The sequence below is a fragment of the Prionailurus viverrinus genome, chromosome A1 (genome assembly GCF_022837055.1).
Source record: "Prionailurus viverrinus isolate Anna chromosome A1, UM_Priviv_1.0, whole genome shotgun sequence".
NCBI lineage: Eukaryota > Metazoa > Chordata > Mammalia > Carnivora > Felidae > Prionailurus > Prionailurus viverrinus.
The window spans coordinates 200483813-200508208 of NC_062561.1; the positions used below are offsets into that span (position 1 = coordinate 200483813).

General features: G+C 35.9%; 2 protein-coding genes across 3 annotated transcripts in view; both read right to left on the reverse strand.

The window, feature by feature from the left end:
* Positions 1-942: 942 nt before the first annotated feature.
* Positions 943-1118, reverse strand: LOC125173011 (40S ribosomal protein S29-like). The gene has a single exon (XM_047871749.1). It carries the CDS (start codon positions 1116-1118, stop codon positions 948-950), a length of 171 nt encoding a protein of 56 aa, XP_047727705.1. The 3' UTR covers positions 943-947.
* Positions 1119-22590: 21472 nt separating this feature from the next.
* The window catches only part of NDUFS4 (NADH:ubiquinone oxidoreductase subunit S4), a 113297-nt gene continuing 111491 nt past the window's right edge, over positions 22591-24396 (reverse strand). For both annotated transcript variants that reach the window (XM_047867389.1, XM_047867398.1), the window contains exon 5: positions 22591-22808. In XM_047867389.1, the coding sequence (XP_047723345.1) occupies positions 22705-22808 (104 nt within the window). In that variant the 3' untranslated portion in view covers positions 22591-22704. The remainder of the gene's footprint in view (positions 22809-24396) is intronic.

Sequence of the window (24396 nt, forward strand, 5' to 3'; positions counted from 1 at the left end):
TGGTTTGTTAGAAACCACCTATAAGTAAGATCGTACAGTATTTGACTTCTTTAAGTTAGTGTAATGGCCTTGAGGTCTATCCACATTGTTGCAAATGGCAAGATGTCATTTTTTATGCCTGAATAATAATCCATTGTGTATATATAACACAGTTTCTTATCCATTATACATTGATGGACACTTAGGTTGTTTTTGTATCTTGGCTATTGTAAATAATGCTGCAGTGAACATGGGGATACATATATCTTTTCAACTGTTTTTTATTCATTGGATAAATACCCAGAAGTATAATTGCTAGATCATATGTTAGTAGTACTTTTATTTTTTTGAGGAACTTCCATGCTTGTTCTCCATAGTGCTATACTGAAACACATTCCTACCAACAGTGCACAAAGATTCCCTTTTCTCCACATCTTCGCCAACATTTGTTATTTCTTGTCTTTTTGATAGTAGACATTCTAGCAGGTGTGAGATGATAGCTCTTTGTGGTTTTGGTTTTCATTCCCCTGGTAATTAGTGATGTTAAGCATCTGTTCACCTACCTGTTAGCCATCAATATAGCATCTTTGGAAAAAATATCTAACTCAGATTCTCTGCCCATTTTTTTAATTGAAGTATTTTTATTTTATGTACAATGAGTTGGGATTAAGGTAACTTATCCCAACTGCAGTTAAGGTAGGTATCTTGGATTACCCATTCAAGAAAGTTCAGGGGCACCTGGGTGGCGCAGTCGGTTGGGCGTCCGACTTCAGCCAGGTCATGATCTCGCGGTCCGTGAGTTCGAGCCCCGCGTCAGGCTCTGGGCTGATGGCTCGGAGCCTGGAGCCTGTTTCCGATTCTGTGTCTCCCTCTCTCTCTGCCCCTCTCCCGTTCATGCTCTGTCTCTCTCTGTCCCAAAAATAAATAAAAAACATTGAAAAAAAATTAAAAAAAAAAAGAAAGTTCACTTAATCCAACTTAATGAAGCCTATAGCCTTCATGTATTGACAGAAACACTGGCAGCACATGTTAAGGCCATATTTCTGGATCAAACCATGCTGGTTTGAGCAGACAAGACAAGAAGAAGAATCCTGGCCAAATTTCCTTGGATGGCTACAGCAGAGCTGCTGGTGACCCATCTTGCTTTCTTGGATGCAGTGAAACAAAAGGGGTCTCTGCCCATTTTTTAATTGGAATTTTTCCCTACTGAGTTGTATGCCTTCTTTATATATTTTGGATAGTAGTAGCTCCTTTTCAGACATATGATTTGGAAATATTTCCTCACAGTTAGTAGATTGTGTTTTCATTTTGTTGGTGGTTTCCTTACTGTACGGAACATTTTTAGTTTGATGTAGTTACATCATTTATTTTTGCTTTTCTAGCATTTGCTTTTGGTGTCAGACTGAAAAGTAATGCCTTTTGGGGCACCTGGTTGCCTCAATTGGTTAACTGTCCAACTCTTGGTTTCTGCTCAGGTCATGATCTCACATTTTGTGGGATCAAGCTCCTCACTGAGCTCCATGCTGACAGCACAGAGCCTGCTTGGGATTCTCTCTCTCCCTCTTTCTCTGCTTCTCTCCTGTTCATGCGTGCTCTCTCAAATTAAAAAAAAAAAAAAAAAAAGTAACGACTTTTGCCAAGACTGATGTCAAGGAGCTTACTATGTTTTCATCTAGGAGTTTTATGGTTTCAGGTGTTGTGTTCAAGTCTTTAATCCACTTTGAGTTAATTTTTTATGTGCCAAAAGATGGTGGTCCAGGTTTATTCTTTTGCATGTGGCTGTCCCGTTTTCCCAACACCGTTAATTGAAGAGACCATCCTTTTTTGATTGTGTGTTCTTGGCTTTGTTGTAAATTAACCATATTTACATGGGTTTATTTCTTGCCTCTCTATTTTGTTCCATTGATCTACGTGTCTGTTTTTACACCAATACCATTTGTTTTGCTTACTATAGCCTTGAAATATAATTTGAAATCAGGGAGCATGATGTCTCCAGGTGTGTTTTTCTTTCTCAAGAATGGTTGGCTCTGTGGGGTCTTTTGTTTTTTCATATAAATTTTAGGACTCTTTGTTTTATTTGGGAAAGCTGCATTTGAAATGTTGGTAGGAATTGAATTGAATTTGTAGATTGCTTTACATAGTGATGACATTTTAATAATATTAATTCCTCCAGTTCAGAAACATGGAATATCTTTCCATTTATTTTTGCCTTCTTCAATTTCTTTCATCAGTGTCTTAGTTTTCAGTGTATAAGTCTTTCACCTTCTTGGTTTAATTTACTTTTAGGTATTTTATTGTTTCTGATGTAATTGTAAAATTAATATCTTGATTTCTCTTTCTGATGGTTGTTAGTGTAGAGAAATGCAATGAAGTTTTGCAAATTGATTTTGTATCCTGAAACTTCACCAAATTCATTTATTGGTTCTAACACTTTTTCATGGAGTATGCAGGGTTTTCTATATATAATATCAACACTAGGACTTCCAAAACAATATTAGTAACAGTGGTGAGAATGGGCATCTTTGTCTTAATCTTACAGGAAAAACTTTAAGCTTTTTGCCATTGAGTATAATGTTAGTGTGGGCTTGTCTTATATGGACCTAACTATGTTGAGATAAGTTTTTCCTCTTTTACTTTTTCCCTACTGAGGGATACCCACTTTTCCTCTTTATTAAAGTATAGTTGGGGGGTGGGGATCATAGCTTATACACAATGTCACATTAGTTTCAGGTATACAATGTAGCAATTCAAGAATTTTGTCCATCATGCTATGCTCACAAGTGTAGCTACCATTTGTCAGCATACAACATTATTACAATACTTGACTGTATTCCCTTTCATTCCTATGATTTATTAATTTCATAACTGGAAGTCTGTACCTTTAGCTCCCCTTCACCCATTTTGCCCATCTCCTCACCCCCTCCCCTCTGAAAATCACCAGTTCTCTGTATTTGGGATCTATTTCTGCTTTTTGTTCATTTTGGTTTTTTGTTTTTGTTTTTTTGTTGTTTTCAGATTCCACATATAAGTGAAACCATATGGTATTTGTCTTTCTCTAAATGACTTATTTCACTTAGCATAATACCCTCTAGTCCATCCATGTTGTTGCAAATGGTTAAGATTTCATTCTTTTTTTATGGCTGAACAGTATTCCATTGTGTGTGTGTATATGTTATACACATACACATACATATGTACATATATATGTATACATGTATGTACATATGTACATATATACATGTGTGTATATATACATACACACACACATCACATCTTTATGTCCTTTGTCCATTTGTCTATCTATGGACACATAGGTTGCTTCTGTATCTTGGCTATTGCAAATAAAACTGCAATAAATATGGGGTGCATATATCATTTCAAATTATTGCTTTCATTTTCTTTGGGTAAGTACCACATGAATTACTGAATCATATGGTATTTCTATTTTTAATTTTTTGAAGTACTCCATACTATTTTCATAATGGCTACACCAACACATTCCCACTACCAGTACATGAGGGTTCCTTTTCTTCACATCCCCACCAACACTTGCTTTTGTCTTTTTTAAGTTTATTTATTTGTTTTGAGAGAAAGCATGAGCATGTGCATGAGTGGGAGGGGGCAGAGAGAATCCCAAGCAGGCTCGGCACTGTCAGTGTGGAGCCTGACATGGGGCTCAAACTCACAAACTGAGAGATCATGACCTGAGCAGAAACCAAGAGTCAGATGCTTAACTGACTGAGCTACCCAGGTGCCCCTCCCAACACTATTTTTTGAAAGATTGTCTTTTCTCCATTGCATATCCTTGCCTCCTCTGTCATAGATTAATTGACCATATAAGCATGGGTTTATTTCAGGGCTCCCTGTTCTTTTCTATTGATTTGTGTGTCTATTTTTTGTGCCAGTACCATACCGTTTTGATCAATGATAGCTATGTAGTACATCTTGAAATCAGGGACGGTGATATCTCCAGCTTTGCTCTTCTTTCTCAAGATTGCTCTGGCTATTTGATTCTTTGGCGGTTCTATATAAATATTAAGATTATGTGTTCTAGTTCTGTGAAAAATGCTATTGATGTTTTGATAGAGATTTCATTGAATTTGGGATTGTTTAGGGTAGTTTTCATATTGTAACAATATTCTTCCAAAAATGAGCATGATATATCTTTCCATTTGTTTATGTCATCTTCAATTTCTTTCATCAATGTTTTATAGTTTTTTGAATACAGATCTTTCACCTCCTTGGTTAAGTTTATTCCTAGATACTTTATTCTTTTTGGTGCATCTGTAAAAGGAATCATTTTCTTAATTTCTCTTTCTGCTATTTTATTGTATAGAAATGTAATAGGTTTCCACGTATTAATTTTATATTCTGAAACTTTAATTAATTCATTTATTCTAATAGTTTTTGGTGGAGTCTAGGATTTTCTCTATATAGTATTCTAGCATCTGCAAATAGTGACAGTTTTACTTTTTCCTTACAAATTTGGATACCTTTTGTTTCTATTTCTTGTTTTATTGCTGTGGCTAGGACTTCCAGTAGTATATTGATCAAAAGTGGTGAAAGTGGGCATCTTTGTCTTGTTCCTGATCTTAGAGGAAAAGCTTTCCATCTTTACCCATTGAGTACTTTGGGTTTTTATCATAAATGGATGTTGAATTTTGTCAAAGGCTTTTCCTGCTTCTATTGAGATGATTGCATATATTTTACCTTCATTTTGTTTATATGGTTATCACATTGATTTAGGGATGTTGAAACATCCGTGCATCCTTGCAATAAATCCCACTTGATAATGGTGTATGATCCTATTAATGTATTGTTGGATTCAGTTTGCTAAGATTTTGTTAAGAAATCTTGTATCTATGTTCATCAGAGGTATTGGCCTATATATAATATTCTTTTCTTGTGGTGTTTTGTCTAGTTTTGGAATCAGGGTAATGATGGCCTTATAAAATGACTTTGGAAGTGTTCCATCCTCTTCCATATTTTGGAAAAGCTTGAGAATGATTAGTTTTAATTCTTTTGAATCTTTGGAAGACTTCACCAGTAAAGCCATCTAATCCTGAACTTTAATTTGTTCGAAGGTTTTTGATTCCTGATTCAATCTCCTTACTAGTAATCAAACCAGTCAGTTTTTCTATTTTTTATGATTCACTCTTGATAGGTTGTATGTTTCTAAAAATCTACTTCTTCTAGGTTGTCAAATTTGTTGGCATATAGAGTTTGTAGTAGTCTCTTCTGATCCTTTGTATTTCTACTGAAGCAGCTATAATGTCTCTTTCATTTTTCATTTTATTTATATGCCTTCTCTTTTTTTCCCCTGGTGAATGTAGATAAAGTTTGTCAATTCTCTGTATCTTTTCAAATATCCAAATGTTTTCAAATATCCAAATATTCATTCATCTTTTCTATTGTCGGTTCAGTCTCTATTTCATTCATTTTTATTTTGATCTTTTTTATTTCCTCTTATTCTACTTTAAATTGGCTCTTTTTCTAGTTCCTTAAGGTATAAAGTTAGGGGGTAAGTTTATTTGGAGATTTTTCTTGTTTCCTGATGTAGACATTTATTGATAGAAACTTCCTTCTTAGAACTACTGTTGCTGCATATCATAACTTTTGGTATATTCTTTCCATTTACCTTTGTGTCTAGATATTTTTTCATTTCTCTTCTGATTTCTTCTTCGACCCATTGATTATTCAGTAGCTTATTGCTTAATCTCCACATTTTTATAAATTTTCTAGTTTTCTTCTTATAATTAATTTATATTTCCATACACAGGAGTCAGAAAAGTGCTTGATATGACTTCAGTCTTCTTAAATTTATTAAGACTTGTTTTTGTGGACTAATATATGATTTCTCCAGAAGAATGTTCATTGTGCACTTGAGAAGAATTTGTACTCTGTTGCTTTTGGATGGAAAGTCCTTGTATATCTCTTTCAAATCCATCTGGTCTAATGTGTCATTTAAGGCCAATGTTTTCTTAGTGATTTTGTCTGGATGATCTATCTATTGATGTCACTGGGGTATCAAATTTCGCTACTATTATTGTATTGCTTTCTAGTTCTACCTTTACATCTGTTAATATTTACTTTATATATCCATATGCTTCTATGTTGGGTGCATGAATAATTACAAATGTTATATCCTCTTGTTGGATTGATCCCTTTATCATTATGTAGTACCCTTTGTCTCTTACTATGATCTTTGTTTTAAAGTCTGATAAGTCTACCTTTCCCCACTTTCTTTGATCTCCATTTGCATGGAATATCTTTTTCTACCCTTTTACTTTGTATGTCTTTAGATCTGAAATGAGTCTTTTGTAGGCAGCATATAAATGGGTCTTTTTCTTTTTTAATCCTTTCAGCCACTGTATGTCTTTTGTTTGGAGAAATTAGTCCATTTAAATTTAAAGTAATAATTGATAAATATGTACTTATTCACGTTTTGTTGTTTTCTAGCTGTTTTATACTTCCTCTGTGCCTTTTTCTCTTGCTCTGTGCCTTTATAGTTGGATGACTTTCTTCAGTGGTATCTTAGAGTCCTCTCTGTTTTGTGTATCTACTATAGGTTTTTGTTTGTGGTTACTGTAAGGCTTACATATAACAACTTATAACAATTTACTTTAATCTGATAAAAACTTAAGTTTGAATGAATTCTAAAGTTCTACATTTTTACTCCCCCCCCTCCACCAATGTTTTATTTTCTGCCGTCACATTTTACATCTCTTTATCTTGTGTACCCCTTAATATTATAATTATGTTTACAACTTTTGTCTTTTAACCTTAATACTAGCTTTATAAGTGATTACTCTGCCATCTTTGCTATATATTTACCTTTACAAGTAAAACTTACACTTTTATGTTTTCCTGTTATAAATTAGTGCCTTTTATTTCGGTTTAGAGAATTACATTTAATATTTCTTGTGAGGCTTAGCTTTTGCTCGTTTGGAAATTTCTTTATCTCTTCTTCAATTGTGAGTGACAATTTTTCCAGTTAGAGTATTCTTGTTTGAAAGTATTTTTCTTTCAGCACTATGAATATAGCATACTATTCTGTTATGTTTCTGCCAAAAAAATATGATTGTCTTGTGAGGTTCCCTTGTACATAACAAGTTGCTTGTCTCTTGTGGCTTTGAAGATTCTTTTCTTGTCTTTGACATTCTAATTATAATGTATCTTGGTGTGGGTCTCTGGGTTCATTTTATTTGTAACTCTCTGGTCTTCCTGGATCTAAATGTCTGTTTCCTTTTTCAGATTAGGATAGTTTTCAGTAATTATTTCTTTAAATAAGTTTTCTGCCCCTTTCTCTATTCTTCTTCTTTTGGGAGCCCTATTTTGTGAATATTAGTCTGTTTGGTGTTATCCTATAAATACGTTAACTATCTTCATTTTTTAAAATTTATTTTTCCTTCCCTGATTGGATAAATTCTACTGTTTGTCTTCGAAGTCATTGATTCTCTCTTCTGCTTTATCTAGTCTGCCATTGAGTACCTCTAGTGTATTTTTTTTCTAGTGTATTTTTCAGTTCAGTCATTATATTTTCATCATCTTGATTTTTAAAATTTTTTTAAGGTTTGTTTATTTTTGAGAGAAAGAGAGAGAGAGAATGGGGGAGGGGCAGAGAGAGAGGGAGACACAGAATCTGAAGCAGGCTCCAGGCTCTGGGCTGTCAGCCTGGGGCTTGAACTCAGGAACTGTGAGATCATGACCTGAGCTGATTAACCAACTGAGCCACCCAGGCACCCCCAGACTATTTTATTTTTAATGGCTCCAAATAGATAAGGTTGTTCCTGAACTTTTTTTTTTTTTGTATGATCTACATTTTGACATTTGGCTTTTGTTGTTTTCTTCTTTAGAATTCTCTCCATATACCTCTTTGAGTGGTATAATCTAAAGCAGAATGAAATGTGTATGTTCTTCTTTGGAAGTTTAACTGAAGCAATTCTTCAATTTATCCTTTGTTTAATACACAATGAAATTGCATTATGTACTCCCCAAGGTGCTTCCGTATCGTTACATGTTTACTTATTTCATATTGAGCTATGGTCCTCTCTGATCCTTCTCCTTCTTACCACTGACAATTTTCTTCTTTCTTATGTAATGTTCAATCATTCCCTGTCTTACATTTGTATAATTTATAATCCCCAAATGTACTGCATTGTGTGTCCTTAGATGAATTGTCATTTGTAAGAAAGACTAAAGCATCCTTTAACTATGGCATATATTGCTTTAGATTCACATGGAAATCCCTAAGACTCATTTGTTTTACATCTCTAAGATGTTTTCCCCCATTTAATGATTGTAAACTGGTATCAAGACCAGTTTTGTTTGGTTTTCATTTGTAGGCTTTACTTGAAATCGTATTAACACTTTCAGATTGGCTGGCTCATGTTTTGTCAATTATTCTCATAATTCCATGAAAATCATTTATTTAGGACATCATTCTCCTCACAGGCCCAGAGTGCAGGAGACCAGGAGGCAGGACTGCCACCACCTTGATTTCAAAGGGCAGTACCAATGCCTAGTGAAACTATAGGAATAGTCATCTAGCAGAGTCGTGGGGAATAACCTCCACACTGTGGAGAAACATAGCACGGGCATAACCACTGCAAAGAGCAACAGGTGGGCATGATCTCTGAACGTGGGGGTAATGTTGCCATACCAGTAGATCTGGAATATAGGACCTCCACCCCAGTGGGTCTAGAGGGTAAAACATGAAGCCAAAGTAAATTATTCTTAAGCCTTAAGGTTTAACATTTCCCTTGTTAGGTTTTGGACTTACTTGGGACCCAGGTAAGCTCTTTTATCTTTCCTATTTCTTTCTTTTGGAGTAAAATGTCTGTCCTGTGCCTGTGCCTGTATTTTGGAAACATAGAACTTGTTTGGTTTCACAGGTCTACAGGTAGAAGGAAATTTGCCTCAGGATGAATGATACCTTTAATCTCACTCCTATTTGGTTTAGATGTAGATGAGACTTTAGAGGTGATGAGGAAACAGCTTAAGGCTTCAGGGTTGTGGGATGGAATGAATGTATTTTGCATACAAGAAAGGCATAAAAGTGTGGTGGTGGAGTGTTAAGGAATGAATGTTTGTGTTTGTGAATGTTTGTGTTCTCCCCACCCAAATTTATATATTGAAATTCTAACTCCCAACACGATGGTATTAGGAGGTCATTGGAAGGCAATTAGGTCATGAGCTGTCATGAATGGGATCTGTAAACTTATAAGAGCCTGGAGAGCTGTCTCATCCCTTCTGACATATGAGGATATAGCAAAAAAACAACTGTCTATGAACTCTAAAGTAGGCCGGCGCTCACCAGAACCCAACCACGCTGGCACCTTGATCTCAGACTTCCAGCCTCCAGAACTACAAGAAATATATGTTTATAAGCCATTTATTCTGTGGTAGTTTGCTATACCCATCTGAACTGGCAAAGGAATATAGTATATAAACTCCTGACATCAATTAATCAGAGACTACAATGCAGCCATTCATGGAATCTATCACTGTTAAAGAAAAATGATGTTCTGAAAAGATGCTCAATGTCACTCATCATCAGGGAAATACAAATGAAAACCACACTGAGATACCACCTCACAACAGTCAGAGTGGCTAAAATTAACAACTCACGAAACAACAGATGTAAAGGATGTGAAGAAAGGGGAACCCTCTTGCACTGTTGGTGGGAATGCAAACTGGTGCAGCTGCTCTGACATACAGTGGGGTGGTTCCTCAAAAAATTAAAAACAGAACTACCCTATGACCCAGCAATAGCACTACTAGGAATGTATCCAAAGGATACAGGAGTGCTGATTCATAGGGGCACATGTACCCCAATATTTATAGCAGTGCTATCAACATCAGCCAAATTATGGAAAGAGCCTAAATGTCCACCAACTGATGAATGGATAAAGACGTGGTGTGTGTGTGTGTGTGTGTGTATACGCACACACACACACACACACACACACACACACACACAATGGAATGCTACTTGGCAGTGAGAAAGAATGAAATCATGCCATTTGCAGCAACGTGGATGGAACTAGAAGGTATTATGTTAAGTGAAATAACTCAATCAGAGAAAAACAGGTATCATATGTTTTCACTCATATGTGGAACTTGAGAAATGTAATGGAAGACAGTGGAAGAAGGGAAGGGGAAAAAATAGTTACAAACAGAGAGGGAGGAAGGCAAACCATAAGAGACTCTCAAATACAGAGAACAAGCTGAGGGTTGATTGGCAGGGTGGGTAGAGGGGAAAATGAGTGATGGGCATTGAGGAGGGCACTTGTTGGGATGAGCACTGGGTGTTGTATGTAAGTGATGAAGCACAGGAATTTACCCTCAAAACCAAGAGCACACTTTACACACTGTATGTTAGCCAATTTGACAATAAATTGTATTTAAAAAAAAGAGAAATGATGCTCATACTGAAGACATGATGGTTTAAAACTATAAAGATAGACTCAGTTCCACCTTGTGACTATCTTCTTTGGCTTTAGACAGAATATAATTTCCTTCATGTATACATACTTTGTTATTATAAGGATTATAAAATCTCCATATTCAAGCTCTTGAAGTTTTAGGAGTTGATAATTATGTATTGATAATGAAAAATGTCAGCAGATATTACATTGTAACCTATTGGCAGTTTTCTCTAGGGATTTCACATAAGAGTAAATTTGAGTTAGATATTAACAAATCTAACTATCTCATATCATTCCGTATCCATATATTATTTCATTGATTTTCCATAAAACCATTTAATTGAAGTATAATTGACTTACAGTTTATATTATTTTCAGGTGTACTAGTGATTTGACATTTATACATTATGGAATGCTTATCATGATATGTGTAGTTATCATATAAAGTTATTACAATATTATTGACTATATTCCCTGTATTATTGACTATATTCAAGTATCCATAACAGGTCAGCTAAGTCCTATTTATTAATTATAAACACAATTTTAAAAGTTAAACTGTATATTATTAAGTCCTACTCCTACCTGTAGGCATCCTGATCCTCCTTTATCTTTCTCCCATTATGATTAAGGTTAAAAAAAAGTACTTAAATACAAACTCTAGAAGGCACACATAAATTTAGCCTAATGCCTGGCCACAAATGAATGATGTGAATTTTCATGAAGGAGAGTGCTCAACATTTATGAAGTATCTATGAGTGCTTATTTATTCAATTTCATTTGATAACACCTAAAGTGTAGAGGTCAAGTATAAGTGTCACATCTGACTTTTGATCTAAAGATTGTCTTAAGAATACCGTGCTTTTTGTTTTCCTCCAAAGGGATACAAAAACTGATAAATTTATTTATTTATTTACTTGTTAATTTTTTACTGATTTTTAATTGAAGTATACTTGACTTATAGTTTATATTATTTTCAGGTGTACTAGTGATTTGACATTGATACATTATGGAATGCTTATCAGGATATGTGTAGTTATACAAACTTATTACAGTATTATTGACTATATTCCCTGTGCTGCACTTTATATCCCCATGACCTATTCATTCTATAACTGGATGTTTGTACCTCTGAATCCTCTTCAACTATTTTGCCCATCCTCCCTCCCTCCCTTTTGTGTGACAACCACCCGTTTGTTCTATGTATTGAGTCTATTTCTGTTTTCTTTTGTTCATTTGTTGTTTTAGATTTAGTGAAATTACATGGTATTTTCTTTTCTGTCCTATTTCATTTAGTATAATGAAATGAACCCTCTAGGTTCATCCATGTTGCTGCAAATGGCAAGATTTCATTTTTTTTTTTTTATGGCTAATATTCCATTGCATACATATACACCACATCTTGTTTATCCATTCATTATCCATCAGTGGACACTTAGGTTGCTTCCATATCTTGGCTATTGTAAAGAATGCTGCAATAAACATAGAGGTGCATATGTATTTTTGAATTATTGTTTTTACTTTCTTTGGGTAAATACCTGGAAGTGAAATGACTAGATTGAGTGGTATTTCTAATTTTACTTTTTTGAGGAACCTCCATACCGTTTTTATAGTGACTGTACCAACTTACAGTCTCACCAACAGTGTAGTTCCCTTTTCTCCACAACCTTGCTAACACTTGTTATCTCTTGTTTTTTTGATACCAGCCATATTGGCAGGTGTGAGGTGATGTGTCATTGTGGTTTTGATTTGCATTTCCATGAGGATTCCTGATGTTGAGCATGTTTTTCATGTGTCTGTTGGCTATCCGTATGTCTTCCTTGGAAAAATGTCTATTTAGGTCCTCTGCCCAATTGTATCCGGTTGTTTTGATTTGTTTTTTTTGGCATTGAGTTGTATTAGTTCTTTATATGCTTTGGATATTAACCCCTTACTGCATATATCATTGGCAAATATTTTCCCTTATCGAAGTATTTTGCCTTTTTTGTTTTGTTGATCCTTTCCTTTGCGGTGTAGAGGCTTTATAATTTGGTATAGTCATTATTTATGTTTGCTTTTCTTGTCTTTGCTTTTGTTTTCAGATGTGAAAAGTCACTGCCAAGACTGATATCAAGGAGGTAACTGTCCTGTGTTTTCTTCTAGGCTTTATGGTTTCAGATCTCACATTTATGTCCTCAATTCATTTAGAGTTTATTTTTGTGTCTGGTGGCAGTAAGAAAGCAATCCAGTTTACATGTGGCTGTTCAGTTTTCCCAACACCATTTATTGAAGAGATGGTCTTTTCCCCATTTTATATTCCTGCCTCCTTTGTTACAGATTAATTGGCCATATAAGCATGGGTTTATTTCTGGGTTCCCTATTCTGTTCTATTGATCTTTGTCTATTTTTGTGCCAATACCATACTTTTTTGATTATTATACTTTTGTAGACTAGTTTGAACTCTGAAATTGTGATACCTCCAGCCTTGTTCTTCTTTCTCAAGATTGCTTTGGCTTTTTGAGCTCTTTTGTGATTCTATACGAATTTTAGGATTATTTGTTCTGGTCCTGTGAAAAACGCTGTTGGCATTTTGATAGAGATTTCATTGAATTTGTTATTGCGTAGGGTAGTATGAGCATTTTAACAATATTCTTCCAAAACTTGAGCATGATATATCTTTCCATTTGTTTGTGTCATCTTCAATTTCTTTCATCAATGTGTTTCACCTCCTTGGTTAAATATATTCCTAGGTATTTTATTCCTTTTCAATGAAATTGTAAATGGGATTGTTTTCTCAATTTCTCTTTTTATTTCATTATTAGTATATAGGAACACAATAGGAGCGCCTGGCTGGCCCATTTGGTAGACATGTAACTCTTGATCTCAGGGTTGTAAGTTTGAGCCCCATGATGGGCATAGACTTTACTTAAAAAAATCTTAAAAATGCAATGGATTTCTGTATATTATTTTTTTGTATTCATTTATAAGTTTTAATCTATATATTTTGGTGGAGTCTTTAGGATTTTATACATAGTATCATGTCATCTGTAAATGTATAGTGGCATTTTTACCGCTTCCGCTTACCATTTGGATGCCTTTTCTTGGCTTAAGCGGGCCAAACTTTATCACAGTCTGATAAAAATGGGCATGTGACCATTCTAGGGAACTGTTCAAAAGGAGAGGCCTTATGAAGTGTCATTGTGATAAAACTGGTTTTATAAACTTGTATAAGATACTCCCTATCCTGCAAGTTTCAATTAGATCTATTATCTTTGAAGGTCCTTCTAAAATGTAATCATTCATGTACCTACCGATAACTACATAGTGCCAAACAAACCGGTCAGAGAGATTGACCATTTAAGGAGTGAGGTAGTTCTAGGACACTTTTCATGGCTTTTCCCATGTTTTGGATTATCTGAGTGGGGCCTAAATGTAATCACAATGTCCTTACAAAAGAGAGGCAGAAGGAAATTTGACCTAAGGGTAAGAAGGTAATAGGGCAACAAAAGCAAAATATCCTTGGCTTCGAAAATGGAGGAAGGGGCTATAAGTCAAGAAAGGGAGCTCTAGAACTAGAAAAGGCTAGGAAATGGATTCTCCTCTAGATCTTGTGTAGAGTGTCCTGCCAACACCCTATTTTTGGCCCAGCAAAACTGATTTTGGAGTTCTGATCTCTAAAACTACAGAATAACTGTGTGTTATTTTCAGCCACCATGTTTGTGGCAATTTGATATAGCAACCATAAGAAACTAATACAAAACTAAATAGCCTTCTACTGATTTGCAGAACCACATTATCCTTATGAAATTGCATCTAATTTTATTCAATTTCCTTTTCTGATATTCTAGTAATCTTGCTCCTAAGCACCTAGCAACCTACAAAGAAGTATGCAGCGTGTTAGCTTTATTAGACATCCCGTTTCATTATAAAACAAAACAAAATCCTACATTGGCCTCCTCTATTCCTTGTTTGCCACATCTTCCTTTTTGCTTACCAAAAATATTTTTCCCAAGGGATTGTCCTTGACTTCTCACTCTTCCTCATAATCCTATACTTGTCATTCTATTCATTGCCATAGCTTGATTACGTACAGCAAATTCTCTAGGCCCATCTGTTGATCTCCAGACCTACATTTCTAATGGTCTGCTGTAAATCTTCAGCGGGGTAGCTCATTGGCATCCAGCATTCAACATAACTAGAAATGAATTCATCATCCCGTGATAGATTTATAAACAGAAAACCAAATCACACCAGGAAATGAATGTTTCATCAAATAAGGCATGTTAAGAATTTTGTTTTGTTTTGTTTTACACAATAATGGAAAACTAGAGAAGTATCTGATTTGGGGGGTTTTGCAGATGTCAATTTTGAGTAATATTTTTCAGCATTTCTTCACTTTGCTTTGTTCCAACCTAGTTATGGTGCAAATGACTGCAGGAATGGAAAATCTGAGTTTTAGACTATACTGTATTTAAATTGTAACAATACAGTTTTCTCAAGTTTCAAAAACTTTGTATATGCTTGCTTTTCTATTATCAAATGCTCACAGATCATGAACTTCACCCAGTGATGCTTTGACATCATACTGAGGTTTGTTTTCATGTCTAAATCAACTTTACTGAGGTATAATTTACATACACTAAGATGTACTTATTTTAAGTATAGAACTAACGGAGCACTTTCTAAGGTATAGTAAGGAAAAATCAAAATAAAAAAGAGTACATATGCTCCCTTTTGTGTAAGAAAGGAAAATATAAATATGTATATATCTTTGCTTTTGCAAAATGAAACATAGGAAGGATAAATCAGAAAATAAAATTGGTTAAACTGCATAGAGTAGGTGAGATGGGACTCCTTGGAGTACAACTTTTTTTTTTTTATTTAATGTTTATTGCTGAGAGAAAGACAGAATGTGAATGGGGAGGGGTAGAGAGAGAGGGAGATAAAGAATTCGAAGCAGGCTCCAGGCTCTGAGCTGTTAGAACACGACTCAGGCTCAAAACCCATGAACCATGAGTTCATGACCTAAGCCGAAGTCAGATGCTTAACTGACTGAGCCACGCAGGGCCCCAGAGTACAACTTTTTAATACAGTTTCGATTTTTGAACACGTTATACTTTTAAATATTAAAAAAATTTTTTTAAATGTTTATTCATTTTTAAGAGAGACAGAGCATGAGTGGGGGAAGGGCAGAAAGAGGGAGACACAGAATCTGAAGCAGGCTCTGGGCTCTGAGCTGTCAGCACAGAGCCCGACGTGGGGCTTGAACTCACGAACTGCAAGATCATGACCTGAGCTAGAGTCTGATGCTTAACCGACAGTCACTCAGGCACCCCGTAATTTTACATATTTTTTAAAAATCACCAAGAAAAAACACATAGATGAATGCAAAGGAACAAATGAACCTAATTGTACATGAAAATTGACAATGTGAACATTTAATTCAAGTAACTTGGGACACAGTACTCTCTGTGTGAGTTTTTATCTGAAGACAAGAATTGTGAAGAAATCTTGAACTTTAACTGGTAGCTTGTTACTGGTGGTATTAGTGATTTTAAACCAGTTTTGAGTGTATTGTAGAGTAAATGAATAATGCATTGATGTTAGGTAGCAGGATTCTCGTTGTGAGAGAAGGGTGATAAAACACGAAATGGGGTATGGGGTGCAGAAGAGCAACTCTGAGCAACTAGAATGAAATTGGAGATTGTGTGTGTGGGGGGGCGGTGGTTGGACAGTGATCTTATGTGCCACCAAAAGTGATTCTTTGAGAGTATAAAATCATTACTGATGTTAAGTATGATCACTTAGTTAAAGTGGTACATACCAGACTTCTTCATCATAATTGTTTTTTGTAGGCTTCATGCCCAGAGCAAAGCCCAACATGGGGCTTGAACTCATGACCCTGATATCAAGACCTGAGCTGGAATCAAGAGTCACTTAACTGACTGAGCTATACAGGCACCCCCATAAAAGTACTTTTATCTCTTTTGGCTAGTAAGTCATTTATGGATTGATTTTTGAGACTGCATAAATTCTGTTTTCCAACAAAGTTTCACCAGATTGTTTTGGCATTCTTTGGATTGTTACCAAAATGTTTAACTTGAACCTTTCATGAGGAAACAATGAGAGAAATCCAAATTGTGAAACACTATGAAATCACTGGCCTGAAATCTTTAAAATTGCCCAGTGTCGTGAAAGAAACAGTTCAGCAGGTGAACTGTTCATGATTAAAGTAGAGTACATTTGGGGCTCCTGGGTGGCTCAGCTGGTTGAGTGACCTACTTCAGCTCAGGTCATGAGCTCACGATTTGTGAGTTCGAGCCCTGCATCAGGCTCTGTGCTAACAGCTCAGAGCGTGGAGCCTGCTTCAGATTCTGCATCTCTCCCTCTCTCTGCCCCTCCCCCGCTCATGCTCTCTCTCTCTCTCTCTCTCTCTCAATAAAACGTTAAAAAAATTAAAAAAAGAAAAAAGCAAATTCAATGCAAGATTATTGATTGGATCCAGATTTTAAGAAAATCAGTGCAAAAAACAATATTGGAGCAACCTCGCTAGATCAGAAAGAATATTGTTCCATTGTATCAGTGTTTAAATTTTTTTTATTGTGATAATGCTATTATGGTATACAGAAGAATGATGTCTTTTTTCAGGAGGGACACACCCTTAAGTATTTAGAGGTGACATCATGATGTATGCATCTTAGTTTTAAATGAAACTTATGTGGTGGAAGGGAAGGAAAATACATGTGACAGAACGGCTTAAAAAATATTAGAGTCTTAAACTTAAAAAAAAAAAGCATTTAAAAATAACTCTTTGGGGCACCTGGCTGGCCTTAGTCAGTGGAGCATGTGACTCTTGATCTCGGGGTTGTTGGTTTGAACCCCACATTGGGTACAGAGATTACTGAAAAATAAAATCTTTAAAAAGAATAACTCATTAGTGCCTGGTGCAATTTTTAGATGGGTGTAAACAACATCGATACAAGCAGCTATTGACTAGAATCCCAATAAATACCCACTAACAATTTCAAAGACGTATCAAGTGAAAACCAGGAGAGTAGATGTATGTATGGTTTGTATTCAGAATCCTCTAAATAATCAAACTGACCGTTGTTTATTCAGTTTTCTCAGGAATGAGTGAGCCTTTGTGGAAGACAAACTATAATTCTTACTCTTCTAGACATTTACAGTATGACTGGAGAGATAAGTTAGATTTATAAAAATACAAAAGATAAATATTAGAAAAATCTAAACGTTAAAAAACAAAGTTAAATTGTCCATTAGGTATCATGTTATAGAAAAATGTCATGGGAAAACATACACTCAATTAAAAAGTGTTCAATACTAAATTTTGTTTTAGAAAACATATGTACAGGGGTGCCTGGGTGGCTCAGTCAGTTAAGCGTCCAACTGTTGATTTGGCTCAGGTCACGATCTCATGGTTAGTGAGATTGAGCCCTGCATGGGGCTCTGTGCTGACAGTATGGAGCCTGCTTGGGGTTCTCTGTCTCCCTCACTTTCTGCCCCTCTCCTGCTCACATGCATGCTCTCTCTCAAAATAAATATTTTATTTAAAAAATATGTGTACATTGATATTGTAATTTGTTTTCTAAAAAGAACATGTGTATGTAGGGAATAGAAAAAATACATGCACACCAATTGTATTACAATGGCCATCTTGGAATGGGAGGAATTTGTGATTATACTCATCTTTGAATTCTATATAGATCAAGTATTTTTTTAAATTTTTTTAATGTTTACTTATTGAGAGAGAGAGAACAAGATGGGGAGGGGCAGAGAGACTGAGGGAGACACAGAATCTGAAGCAGGGTCCAGGCTCTGATCTGTCAGCACAGAGCCCAAGCAGGGCTTGAACTCACGAACTGGGAAATCATGACCTGAGCCAAAATCAGACGTTTAACTGAGCCACCCAGGTGCCTCTAGATCAAGTATTTTTGCAACACTTTTGTAATCAGAGTACAAATATTTTATTTTTTATTAAAAAAAAATTTTTTTTAACGTTTATTCATCTTTGAGAGAGCATGAGCAGGGAAGGGGCAGAGAGAGGGAGACACAGAATCCAAAGCAGGCTCCAGGCTCCGAGCAGTCAGCACAGAGCCTGGAGCCAGCTTCCAATTCTGTGTCTTCCTCTCTCTCTGCCCCTCCCTGCTCATGCTCTGGCTCTGGCTTTGTCTCAAAAATAAATAAAACATTAAAAAAAAAAAAAGAATTCTAATACACAGTTTAAAGTACACAGCAATATATGCTAAGCACCAAACTGTCCTGTCAGTTCTGTCAGAACGTCATAGGGCTGGAGCACTGAAAGACCTCTTCCTTCAAGATACAGAACTCCCACACAATGTTGTAGTTTCCTGTATACGACAAAGTGCTCTTTGGCCATTGTGAATATATCATTTGATGTTCACCTATCCCATTAGATAAATTCCTCCATTTTGGAGATGAGGAAACAGGAGATTTAGAGAAACTTAATTAACTTTATAGGGATCACTGAGTGAGTGGTTGAACCATAATTCAATCTTTACTCATTCAAAATGACTAGCGTTGCTGGCAGAATAGAAGCTCCCACGTTAGGTCCACAAGTAATAGGAGAGCAGGGACCTTGTCAGACTTGTTCCACTGTGACCCCAGGGTGTAACATAGTATATAATGTAGTACATATGTTATGTTAATGAATAGGTCACTTCTTTGTCACTACAGTTTACAACTAAAAACTAGATAAACTGCGTTTCAAATTCAGTCAATAAAGGCAATAGCTTGGTATCTACAATTGAAATGATAACGCCAAAATTTTTACATTAAAATAGTGTGAAAAAGTAAGACAAATTTGCGGCAATAGTATACTTTAGTAGGACTATCATTGGTAGAGTGTTTTTTATAAATTTTCTTTTACATACAGGTTTACTTAACATAAAACATATACTATAAAAACGAGGGCTGTCTGGGTTATTCTTTCTTTTCAGATCTGTCATACCCCAAAGGAAAAAAAAATATATTAAAAAACAACAAATGGGGCCCCTTGATGCTAGTCTTACAGAAATAAATTATAAATTATACTAAATATGATTATAAAAGTCACTGCATGGGCAGCACCTATATAGGATAATGAGAAAGATGGAAACAACCTAGAAGCAGAGGCTCACTGATTTATTATGTAAAAGGGACCAGATATTGCAAGAGAAAAGAACAATACTGAATTTTTTTAGCCAATTCATGAGGTTGCCTAGGAAGTTAGTTCTACTAGAGTTAACAGTCTAGTGCTGTATTTGTTAAAAGCCAAAGTTAAGGTGGAATGCTGTATCTTTTTTTGAAGAAAATTTGCCTGTATTGCCTTATTGTATGGGATCAAAGTAGGTTTATTTTACTGAAATTTAAACTTATATTCATTGAAGTATATGTGGGTTTTTTTGTTTTTTTGAGAGAGAGAGAGAGAGAGAGAGAGAGAGAGAGAGAGAGAGAGGCAGGCTAGGGGAGAAAGAGTGTCTCAAGCAGGCTCCACACTCAGCACAGAGCCCAGTGCAGGGCTCAATCCCATGATGCTGGGGATCATGACCTGAGCCGAAAATAAAAGCTGGACACTCAACCAACCGAGCCACCCAGGTGCCCTCTATGGAATTTCTTCACAGCCATACTGTAACATTTTGCAGAGTTTATAGCTCCCTTGAAATAAAATTCTAATTAAAATCACATTAAAATATATTTCAAGCTTAAAATTACAAGATCTGAATTGTAATGTATATTTATGTCTATTTGATTATACAAATAATACAACCTTATGGTAATACATTTCAAAGTTGAAAGACCCAAGACTCGACTCTCCCACAATCAGTGGTAAAATCACATTACTGCTTTCTTACGTGTTTTTCCCAAAACATTCTAGGTACACAGATGTAATAAGTACCTGCTGCTGCACGCCCTCTGATGTTATCTACTATTGCTATTTTTTTTCTACTTAGCAATATATCTTTAACAACATTCCAAACACATAGATTTTTTTTTTTTTTTTAGTATTTATTTTGAGAGAGAAAGTGTGCATGAGCCGGGGAGGGGTGGAGAGGGGAGGGAAAGAATCCCAAGCAGGCTTTGCACTGAGACCAACATGGGACTCATGATCACAAGATCACAATCTGAGCTGACATCCAGTGGGATACTTGACTGAGCCACCCAGGCGCCCATCTTGTTTCTAATAGCTGCATAATATCCCACCTATCTCAATTCCTCTTTTAATAAACATTTAGATTATTCCAGCTTATTAGTTATTAGAAACCATTCTGTAGTATCTTTGTACAGTCACTTCTGTGTATATCCATGGGCTATTTGTCTAGATGAGGCTTTTTAGAATTAAATGGAATATACAGGGGGTGCCTGGGTGGCTCTGCTAGTTAAGTGTCCAGCTCTTAATATTGGCTCAAGTTATGATCTCCTGGTTTGTGAGTTCGAGTGCCACACTGACCATGTGGAGCCTGCTTGGGATTCTCTCTCTCTCTCTCTCTCTCTCTCTCTCTCTCTCTCCCTGCTCTTCCCCTACATGTGCACATGCACTCTCTCAAAATAAATAAAAATGGAATATACAGTTAACATTTTGGAAAGAGATTGCCATTATGGCTCGTCAAAAGAAGATTGTACAAATTTATACTTTGATGTGTCTTCTTTGCTGGGCTAGGTCAATGTGGTATTAGTGTTTTAAGAAATATAATCATGAGAAAGTACATAATTAGTATATAACTTTCAAAACATCAAAGAATTTGGGGCGCCTGGGTGGCTCAGTCAGTTGAGTGGCCCACTTCGGCTCAGGTCATGATCTCGCAGTCCGTGAGTTCAAGCCCCGCATCAGGCTCTGTGCTGACAGCTCGGAGCCTGTAGCCTGCTTCAGATTCTGTGTCTCCCTCTCTCTCTGGCCCTCCCCCGTTCATGCTATGTCTCTCTCTGTCTCAAAAATAAATAAACATTAAAAAAAAATTTTTTTAAAAATCAAAGAATTTATTAGCAACCCAAAAAAATCATCTGCCACTGATCATATTTCTTTATAACTAAAGTAATTAAAAGTATGGGATGTGAAGACAGATATGGGTTCAAGTCCCAGCTTTGGCATTTAGGACCTGTGTAATTTTGAGTAGGTTATTTAGTCCTTTAAGCCTTGATTTAGGTCTTTGCAAAATGGGGGAAATAATAGTGCCTAACAGAATTATGATAAAGATTAGTGTAGAAACTGTTTAACGAAGAGACTGACAGGAGTATGTGCTTGATAACTCACAATGGATGACCTAAATGATTTAACACATAGCATCTATTTACTTCTATTTTATAAAACCAATAGTGAATACAAAAAGATGTCCATCAATGAACTGATTATTTTCTTGGAGTCTTTGAATTCTTAAGAATATAAAATCTTCATCTGAACCCCTCACAGTCATGAACGTGAAATCCTGGGCAGAGTTTAGTATGTAACACAATTCATTTGGATTCAAACTTCGAGATATAAAGTTCTAATTAAAGAAGAACTTCAGTAATGAGATTTATCAACTGCAATGTAATCTTGAATTTCTCTAACCTAAGATAAAACAAGGGAATTTCTAAGACAGCATTATAATGATGATGGCTGGTAATTTATAAACAATTTTTCAGGGGAGCCTGGGTGGCTCAGTTGAGTGTCCGACTTGAGCTCAGGTCATGACCTCAGGTTCACAGGTTCGAGACCTACATTGGACTCTGTGCTGATAGCTGAGAGTCTGGAGCCTGCTTCTGATTCTGTGTCTCTCTCTGCCCCTTCCTGTTTGCGGTCTCTCAAAAATAAATAAACATTAAAATAATTTTTAACTATTTAATTCTATTTTATAAAATTTTATTTATTTTTGACAGAGTGTGAGTGAGCAAGAGGCAGAGAGTGTGGAGCCTGGAGCAGGGCTTGAACTCACAAACTGTGAGATCATGACCTGAGCTGAAGTCGGATGATTAACCAACTGAGCCACCCAGGAGACCATTATAAGCACTATTAACTTGAGAATGGCTATAAAGAACCAAGTGTAAAACTCAAATTTTGCTGTTGATTTCAAGCATTCTTTTTAATAGATGTTAAATACTGAAATTACCTAGAAGTATGATCACCTCAAATCTCCACTATATATAGGAAATATATTCACTTTGAGACTTAAAACAAACATTTAAAATAGACACCACAAAATGTATCTGTGATTAAAGGTCGAATTTATTAGGAGATTAAGAAATGTATTATACATGGACTATAAATACTGCACAGCTGACTTTATTCACAGTCAAGCACAGAAATATAGTCAGTGCCAACCTATTTTGTGGATACTCTTGTTCTTTTGTTCCAAGAAAAATTTGCACCGTAAGACTTGGACTTGGGTTTTGGAACCTTCTTCTCTTCAATGTCATAGCTCCACCCTAGAAAACAAAAACAAACCCACAGAAACAATTAAAGAGGATACCTCAAGAGCACAGCAAGCAGAAGCTAACTTTCATAAATTTAATGTTTATTTATCAGGAGTGCAGTTCAGCAACCTGAAATAAACTTAGTAATGTGTTCCCTTATAATCCTGTGCGATAAGAGGGTCCAATATATTGTCTGAAGATGATTTACCATATCTCAAAAGTGTGACCCATGATTTGACTTCTCCTTGCTCAATATTCCTAATTCAATTATCAATGGTTACATATTCGCATAAAATTTTACATTTCTCCAACATTTAAGTCATTTAACATGTGACTTAATAGCTGCAGTAGGGAGCATTAAACAATATAACCTGTTTCACTGTTTTCTAAAAACTAGTGCCTTTACAACAGTTTGGATCTCACTGGAAGCAATACAGGAAACATAGTTATATACTTATTTATACAAATGACATAGTTGTAGCAGACCATAAAAGATTACTTGGTTCAGCTCTCTGGACTTTGACAGGCTACTGATTAAATACAAAAAAAATTTCAGCATTTGCTTCAAGTGCTATCTATTTAGAATCCCAGGGACATACTTGATAACAATGCACAATTTCTGCCCTCACCAAAGGCCCATTGGATCAGAATCTCTGGTAGGGGGCTGGGACTGTTTACTTCCATGTTTTCTGCTGTAAGTCCAATTCTTCAGTTCTTCTAAGGTATGGAGAACAACTATTCAACATGCTCCTTCTTGAAGATGTAATTAAGTCATCTTTCTATTCCCTAGTCTGAGAAACCTCTTTTACTTCATAAGATTCATTTTCCATACCTGTAATTTATTCTATCTGAGGGCTTTTTTCAAATAACTCCTCTTGAAACATGTGATCCATGGCTGAATCATGTAGCCATGTATAAAATGCCCAAACTGAATAATACAGGTCTAATTAAGTAAACTTCTTGATCTTGTGAGTCATGAGTTCTAGTGCCTCTTGGTGAGTATAGAATTTGCTGCCACAAAGCTTTCATTCAATAGCCCCTTAGAATGCAATTTTGCCACAAAAGTGAAGCCTATGAAAATCAAGTCATCAAAGTATATTACTACTATTGTCTATTTCAGTGTCCAAAAAGAGGAAATAATTAATAATTCCACTGCTAGAACTCCATCTTCCATGAAAGTCTACGTGCTATGAGGAAACTGAGAAGCAGGAAAGCAAATGTAACAAATGGTTTAAAAATACAAATGAGGGGCACCTGGGTGGCTCAAGTCAGTTGAGCATCTATCTGACTCTTGATTTCAGCTCACATCATGATCCCAGGGTCGTAGGGCTGGTAGTTGTGCTGTGCGCTGAGCATGGAGCCTGCTTAAGATTTCCCTCCCTCCCTCCCTCCATCTACCCCCCCCCCCCCCGCCCCGCCTCTTGCCCCCTTCCCTGCTTTTGCTCTCTCTTTAAAAATACAAATACAAATGAAACCTCAAAATCCAGGACACAAAATATTGATTCACTTGCTTAAACGTAACCTTACTTTCATAGGGTAAAGTTTTGAGTACTTTTTAATGTACTAAAACTGGAAAAAAAAAAATCAAAGCTAGGTCTTA

Excerpts from the sequence above, each read along its gene's own strand:
- LOC125173011 (XM_047871749.1), bottom strand. The coding sequence starts at position 1,118 with ATGGGTCACCAGCAGCTCTGCTGTAGCCATCCAAGGAAATTTGGCCAG.